This window comes from Panthera tigris, chromosome E2 (genome assembly GCF_018350195.1).
Source record: "Panthera tigris isolate Pti1 chromosome E2, P.tigris_Pti1_mat1.1, whole genome shotgun sequence".
Lineage (NCBI taxonomy): Eukaryota > Metazoa > Chordata > Mammalia > Carnivora > Felidae > Panthera > Panthera tigris.
The window spans coordinates 18,152,928-18,160,774 of record NC_056674.1 but is presented as its reverse complement, the minus strand read 5'-3'; the positions used below and the strand labels follow the sequence as shown (position 1 = coordinate 18,160,774).

At 48.5% G+C, this 7,847-nt stretch overlaps 1 protein-coding gene across 1 annotated transcript; it reads right to left on the bottom strand.

Moving 5' to 3' along the window:
- Window positions 1-4,378: 4,378 nt before the first annotated feature.
- LOC102957018 (keratinocyte differentiation associated protein) lies at window positions 4,379-7,412 on the bottom strand. The gene is made up of 5 exons (XM_042969113.1): window positions 7,326-7,412; window positions 5,897-5,935; window positions 5,564-5,608; window positions 4,825-4,872; window positions 4,379-4,543 (listed from the first exon to the last, which is right to left on the bottom strand). Exons 1-5 carry the CDS (start codon window positions 7,410-7,412, stop codon window positions 4,505-4,507), a joined length of 258 nt encoding a protein of 85 aa, XP_042825047.1. The 3' UTR covers window positions 4,379-4,504.
- Window positions 7,413-7,847: the final 435 nt, after the last annotated feature.

Below are 7,847 nucleotides of genomic sequence, written 5' to 3'. Positions count from 1 at the left end.
ACATATGGGTGAAATCAAATTGTAGTTTTTTAGTCCCATTGTGAATGCCCAGCTGAAATGTAACTTCCCCTAGTTTTTTTACCCTGACTCAAAAGGAATTTCTCCCTTTTGCTGAATTTAAACACTCTTTTCTAGTGGTTTCCAGCACTTTCTATATGTGTACTTCCTTTATCTTCAGCCAGATCATAAGCTCCTTGAAGACATTTCTACACAGCACTTAACCTGATGCATCAGGCAGTGCTTCTCAAACTTTACATATGAACCATGGGGGGGGGGGGTTCTTGTTAAAATGCATATTCTGATTCATCAGCTGTGAGTTGGGCTGAGATTCGGAATGTCTCACAAGCCAGGTGATGCTGATGCTGCTGGTCCAAGGACCACCCTGAGTAACAAAGAGGTATGGGAAATTGATTTCATTGATTCGGTAAGAAGTGCACAGTCTGGGCTAGTTCATGGGCTGGGCCCTGTTACCTTAATGCTATTTTTTTTTAATGTTTATTTTTGAGAGAGAGAGAGAGAGAGCCTGGGGGAGGTGCAGAGAGAGAAGGAGACAGAATCCTAAGCAGGCTCCGCGTTGTCATTGCTATCACAGCAGGCTCAATCCCATGAACCGTGAAATCATAACCTGAGCTGAAGTCGGACGCTTAACCTACTGAGCCACCCAGGCGCGCCAGGCCCTGTTTCCTGAAAACGCAAAGGGTTCTTACAGAGTTTTAGTTCTTTAACATATTATTTTTTTTTTTTTTAGAATTTTTTTTAACGTTTATTTATTTTTGAGACAGAGACAGAGCATGAACAGGTGAAGGGCAGAAAGAGAGGGAGACACAGAATCCGAAACAGGCTCCAGCCTCTAAGCTGTCAGCACAGAGCCCGACGCGGGGCTCGAACTCACAGATCGTGAGATCATGACCTGAGCCGAAGTCGGACACTCAACCGACTGAGCCACCCAGGCGCCCCTTTAACATATTATTTTAAATATGTTTAAGAGTGCACAGAGTTAAAAATGGGTTTGGTTTTGGTTTTTTGTTTTTTCATAAAATCCAGAAGGACTCAGAGTGAAAGTACATCAGTCCCCAGAGGTGATCGCTGTTACTTCTTGAGTTTTATTCTAGAGATATTTTATGCATGTTGGAACATGTATTTGTACTGTCTTTTATGAACATACTATTCACACTTCTCTGTTGCTTTCTTTTTTTCCTTTTACTCTATCTTAGAAATTGTTCCATATCTCAACATATGTCTCTACATCGTGTTTAATGGGTGGCATAGTTTCTACCCAAGATGCTCTTGTTTGGATGACGTATACAGTGAAGTGCGACTATGTCCTAGCTTCTTCCTCATCCTACACATTCCATAGAAAGTAGGGGGTCTTGTCTTCCATTCTTTGAATCCTCTGAATCACCTGGCCAGGGGTGGTGTATTTTTGTCAGTTTCATTTGATCTAGAATACATCCATCAATCGTTTACACAAACATGTATACACTTCTTTTTTTTCCCTTAGGATTCCAGTCCTCTTAGAATTAAATTATCACTTTACTCTGTATATACCCTTAGCACTCACAAGTTACTCAAAGATAATCTCTTGTTTTAGTAACATCTTACTGTGAAATACTGTATACGTGTGTATAAAATGTATATTGACAGAGCTCAGGCCATGTTACCCCAAAATATGGTGCCTTGGCATAGTGAACATTTCAAGCTGAAATAATTTGAGAAAATAGATGCAGGAAGGACTCTCTGACCTTCCCCTGAAGCAGACCCCTCACGCGACAAGTACCTTCCCTATACCCTGAGGAAAGGATCATCTTTATCTCCAAGATGGAGTCCCCCACAAGAGGAATCTGAATGAACACGTCTTGCTAAGTTTTCCTCGTTTGCCACGCTGACTTTATACCCCTTCATCCTATCGCATTTTTTCCATGACGCCACTCTTCATCAAACCCGGCACAAAAACAGCGTTAACTACTTCTTCAGGCCTTCATTTCCTTATGAAGGCTCCTGTGTCATGTAAAATTTATATTAAATAAATGTGTACGCCTTTCTCTTGTTAATCTGTCTTTTGTTACAGAGACCTAGCCAAGACCTAGAAGGGTAGAATGAAAAGGTATTTCTCCTCCCCTACAGTATATTTAAGGAAAAAATAAAAACACGAATAGTGTCACCACCCCCCTCCAGGTGCCCCTCCCCTACCACAGGATGGCCTCTCCCTCTAAGGAGATGTGCTGATTTGACATTAATCATTCTCTGGCTTTCCTTTCCTCAGTGGTCCTGAAGCTACAGTGCATCAGAATCATCTAGAGGGCTTGATAAAACACAGATCGCTGTGCCCTCCCCCCAGTTTCTGATCTAACAGATATGGGGTGGGCCCAAGGTTTGCGTTTCTCAAAAGTTCCCAGGTAATGCTGATGCTGCCGATCCCAGGTCTACACCTGGAGAACTGCTTTAGCTCAAAAACGCTCTGGACTTGTGTGTGATGACTCTTGGCCTCCCCTAAAACCCAGCCACTCAGTACATGCATCTTAAGGACTTCCCCTCCTCCCTCCTCTACTCTCATTCCTATCACCCGAATTCCGAGCATTCAGTCTTTGCTAAATATTTCAAAGGATTGTGGCATTTGAGCAGCCTCCATTTTTTTTTCTTTTCTGTTGATGATCCCATTTATAAGTTGCATCTCATTTATGTGTGTGTCTATTATTGTTCGTTAGCCAACAGGAAGGATAGAAGCAACATTCACATGTCTTACTTGTCTTGTCTGGAAGCTCTTTGTAAACAGGAACCAAGTGATGGGGTTCAGAACGTGCCACCCCCTGAAATAACACTGCTGTTTAAGCTGAAGGCAGTTGAGAAACAGCAGATGCAGGAAGGACTCTCTTGCCCTTTCTACCTAAAAGCAGGTCATAAAATTGTCCTTGAGAAAGGTGCCCTGCCCGTACCAGGAAGAGAAGAACGTTCTTATCAGCAGAGACCTGGAGTCAACTCCAGTCTGTATAAACAAAGCTACTAAAATAACCCTTACCTTCCATTCGTTTCCCCCATTTATTTCCTAATCACTATCCCACAGCATATTACCCGTAGTCCAAGCCCCTTTGGTCACATCCCCACAACTTGTCATTCTTCGTGCAAAAAGGTATATGAGCTTTTGGGCCTAACGGCCCCTTTGAGTCTTCATTTTCCTTCCGAAGCCTCCTGTGTATGTGTAAAAATACATCAAATAACTTTGTATGCTTTTCTCCCGTTCATCTGTCTTCCGTCAGTTTAGTTCTCAGGCCAGCCAAAGAATTGCGGAGGGAAAAAGGAAGTTTTAGCTTCCCCCCGCATTTAATTTCCCTTTGTAGTCCACTTCCACAAGTAAGCTACAGGCCACAGTTTGCAAGCTCAGTAGCTTGTATAGGCCAAAAGGCAATGTAAGTCAGTGAAACTCGCAAAGTGGAATTTTACTGACCTGGAGACCATGTCCTGTAAAGAGGGCAGCTGTTAAACCTTGACTTAAGCCCATCACAAGTCCATTGCTCTCTGATTTTCTGTTTTCAAGAGAAACCAGAATTAATCCCAACTAATTCAACATTTTAAGGACACAGAGCAGACAGAGATTCCATGCAGAATACCGTATGCAGAACTGAAATGGAAGCCATTCCGTGTTTCAAGACCTTTGCAGTCAGTGGTTGGATGGATGATTGGGGAGTGAGTAAATAATGATTCTGGGTCATTGCGGCAGCTCTTTACGGGAATGGAGGGAACACGTCACTGTTGAGTACCTACTCTATGCCCAGCCCTGTGCAAGGGGCTTTACACACCTTATCTCTTTTGACTTTCATAACAACGCCACAGGGTAGTTATTATCATCCTTGTTTATGTCCACACTCGTTCCACAGATAAAGAAGTGGAGATTTAGAAAGGCACAGGGTCACATCACTAGTTTTCTTTATTTATAGGTTATAACCTACCTACCTAATTCTAAAAAAAAAAAAAAAAAAAAGTATCTTAGATGAGCTCGTATGATTTCCGCTGTGTCCTGAGCCTTGGCTTCCAGATGGCTCTGTTATACCAAGTTGCCACCACCAAAGGAATCAGGTTCTCAGAAGGCAGGTGGGGGAGGGCACCAGTGGTTCTAGAAGCAGGTTTGATTCCTTGCTAAGATTCTGGGGATCTTTGCAAGCAACTGGCAGCCTCATGCTCCTCGAGTATGTCAGCCAGTCCTGACGAGCTAGGACACATGGTGTCTCTTGCCATCCTGATAAGCCCTTCCCACCTCCTCCTTCATCACTGCGTACTACCCTCTCAGAATTCAAGACTTCTGCCTCCCAGTCTTGGAGTCTACTTCACCCTGATTCCCTCCTAGAGCCCAGTGGGATAAGGACAGATGCACATACAGGAGCTGTCAGGTTGGAAAACATTTTATTGGTGTCGCTGAGCCCGGAGAGAGTGATTACAAGATGGTGATCAGATCCCACACTTAGTCCCTCCTCCAGTGGGTGTCAGCAGTGCTGGGTCTTGAGGGGAACAGTCACTGGGCGTCGGGAGTTGCACTCCTCAAACCCTTCAGCTGGAGGGAGAGAGGGTATGGTCAGACTGGGGACCCTCGGGTGCGGGGAGCTGGAGTCCCCCTGAAGCCCAGGACGGGGCAGGGCGGGGGGGGGGGGGGCAGCGATGGAAGGGAATCTCCACCCTGATCTCAGGTCTTATTCTCTAAAGACAGTAGCTGAGATTTCCCTCAGCTTTAGTGACAGAAAGGTTTATCTCGTTACCTGTCCGCCCTTCCTCCCAGATCGTCTACTGCTTCCCTCACCACCGACTTCTATCCTCCTACTGCCCACCACCTCTTACCTTTGGAAAGGCATCCCAGTTGAGGAAAGGAAGTTTCCTTTTGATAGACTAAGAGAGAAAAGAAAGAACGAGACTGATGTGTTACAGGTCAGGGGAACGTGGATCCGTAAATGCTCAGTGAACGAGCTGTCTGTAGTGGCCATGGTGTTCTCGTTCTATGATTCTAGGAAGAGCTGCTATTCCCTGAGCCCTTGTTCCACGTCTGCCTTATACTGACTGCTCTGTAGGCATGCATTCATTTGGGCTGCACGGCTACCTTTTGAGGGAGGCACTGTCGTGACCTCATCACAGGTGAGGAAGCTGAGGCTCAGAGACCAGGTATCTGTGTGTAGGGGGGGGGGGGCACATAGCAAGTGTGAGCAGAGTCTCACAACACAGCCTCTAAAGCCCACCCTGTCGCGGACTTTGCCTTCTAAGTGTGGGCAAGGCCCCCCAACTTAGGACCTCAGTTTCCTCGTAGATGGTATGTGGGTTCAAAGAAACTCTTGGCTGATTAAGTTCTGCCTTCTCTGGAACTGTCTTTATGGCCCTGCTCCCCCTCCCTGCCTCGTGCGGAAAAGAAGCGTGGCCATGTCAGCCTCCCGAAGAAACTTTCTCCCGACGGGCAACATTCAAGCAGGGCAATTACTCCCTCCTGGAACTCAGGAAAGACCCAAAAGGGCTAGCACTAGAACGTGTCGACCCCACCCTAGAAAGCCTGTGAACGGTCAAGGAGAGGAAGGGGTGCCCACGCTCTTACCTCAAAGAGGGCATGCCAGTTCAGGAATTCATCGGGCTTAAAAGCCTGTGGAGACAGAGAGACCAGAAGAGGATCAGTTTCAGGGGAGGACAGAGCTCAGCCCCTGGCCCCCTAAAAAAGGTGGCTTTACAAGCCCTCTACCAAGGCACTGATCTTTATGCTGTGGATATTGGGGGGCAGCACTGGAGAATGGTACTTACAGCACGCAACTTGTCGATGTTCAAAAACTGAGCGTTAAAGTTCTAGGCAGAGAGACGGGGCATTGTGAGGGTGGCTAAGGAGGAGGGCACGGACTCACACTGGGGGCGGGGAGGGGGGAAGCAGGATGTTTACCTCAGGGCCTGCCGCGTAATCACCGATGGTGGTTTCTTCCTGGAAAGTGAAGGGGAAAAAGCCTACTGATCACGTAAGGGCAAGTCTTCGTCCCCAAACCCTCTCTGCCAGCCCTGCCCTCCTCCACAGGTGGGTCCCCGAGCCGACAGCCCGTTCTCCTCCGTGGGGCTCAGATAACCTGTTCTGTTCCAGTAAGACAGATGGTGGACAGATGAGCAAGGCGGCGAGAAGGGATTGGAGAGTGGCGTGGGCGAGGAGCTAAAGCCCAGGCCTACACCCGTGGCAGGCAGCAGGTGCAAAGGGTGGAGGAGAGACGACTCCTCCCAGGAAGACCGAGCTAGTGTTGCCGTGCAGTTGACTTGGGCTGCTCTTGAGACACCTCTGCTCGCCCCGTAGAGCCAGGTGGGGGAGGTTAGCACACAGGTAGGAGCCAGGCCGCCCAGGTGCCCTGCCTGCCTCTAACTGACGGAGGTTGGTTTGCTTGGTGACTTCATTGCCACCAAAGTCGGAGTCACCATTTCCCTTCCCCATGCAGACACTCCCCCAGACCTCAGAGCATCCCATCTTGCCACTTGCCCTGCTTTAGTTGTCCGGCTTCATTGTCCCTTACTTCTTCCTTCCCGTGACAGAGGCCACAAACGGGTACCCTACAGGCTAGACCCAAATGTTTAGCTCTTACAGTAGGTTGGCCTGTTTTGTTTTTGTTTTTTAATTTGGATAAAACATTTTTAATTAGTAAGAATACCCAAATCAAATTCCCTGTTTCCCCCTGAAAATTTTAAAACTCTGGCCACACCAGGTGCAGTTTCCTGCTTAGCCACAGCCAGATGGACTGTCCCTTTTTCCACTGGGTGGGTTCCCTCCACCTCCCCTGGGGCCCCGCCAGCCTGCCTGCTCACCGATTTCACTTGCTTGGGTCCCAAGCAGTTGTGCCCGTGACCCCATCTTAGACTTTTAAATTCAGCACACTCTCCCCCAACCTTGGGAGAAGATGGGGAGAGAGGGGCTTCCAGTTCCTCCTGGCTGGAGACTGCAGCCTAGGGATCCTTGCTATGGCCTGGGCTCCAGAGACAGGAGGAAGCTTCCAGTTTCCCGGAAGACATTCCCTGGGAGACCAACAGAACGCAGGTGAGGCTGAGCCCAGACGACCAACATCAGCCCCTGTCTCCTCCCAGGATTCAGTTGTCCAGCCTCCGCCCATCCTCTCCCCACCCCTTCCAGAAATAAAGCACATCCATCTGCATGTCTTCCTGGGGATACTTTGTCTCCCTTCCTCCTGTCTTCCCTTCCTCAGAGCCCCTGCTTTGCATTCAAAGCAAAGATCGCGTCCAACATAAGAGCCACGCGTCCAGTAGAGCGTACAGGTAAAGAAATCGAGGACTGAGGGAGGTAATAGGTAAGAACGAGAGAATCCAGGCGCCGCGCTCACCTCGGAAGTACCCAGGGAGGCACCCTGAGCAGAGTGGAGCGCCACAAGCGAGAGAAGAACCACAGCAGGAAGGACTGGGACCTTCATGGTGCCAGGTTTGGGGTGCTCTGAGGCGGGGCCTCACCGCTTGCCCTTTATATTCCCGGGAAGGTGGATATGAGCAGAAATGGGGTCCCCACCCCACTGACTCACCCCCAGATCCCGTCGCCCGCCCCCGGGGCTCTGGGAGCGGAGGTGTAGACTGTTCCCCACTTATCTTGGATTTCTCAATTGACACTCTGCCCCAGGCACTAGGAAGGTGAGATGGCAATGGGGTGCTTCATGCAAAGGGAGCTGGGATGGAGACAGGTTGAACCTGTCCCTCCAAGGGATTGGCAGTGTCACCCAAGCAGCCTCTCCTTTTGCCTTTGTCTCTTTCCCTTACATCCTTCATTCTGCTCTTATAATTCAGGCTTTTTCCCACCCTACCCAATTCCGTATAAACCCCTCAGATGGCACCGAAGGCCTTTCGTGCTCTGGCCT

Coding starts and splice junctions, on each gene's coding strand:
- LOC102957018 (XM_042969113.1), bottom strand. CDS start 7,412: ATGAAGGTCCCAGTCCTTCCTGCTGTGGTTCTTCTCTCGCTTGTGGCG. Junction 5,609..5,896: donor ATTACGCGGCAGGCCCTGAG/GTAAACATCCTG, acceptor CTGTCTCCACAG/GCTTTTAAGCCCGATGAATT. Junction 4,544..4,824: donor ACTGGGATGCCTTTCCAAAG/GTAAGAGGTGGT, acceptor CTCTCCCTCCAG/CTGAAGGGTTTGAGGAGTGC.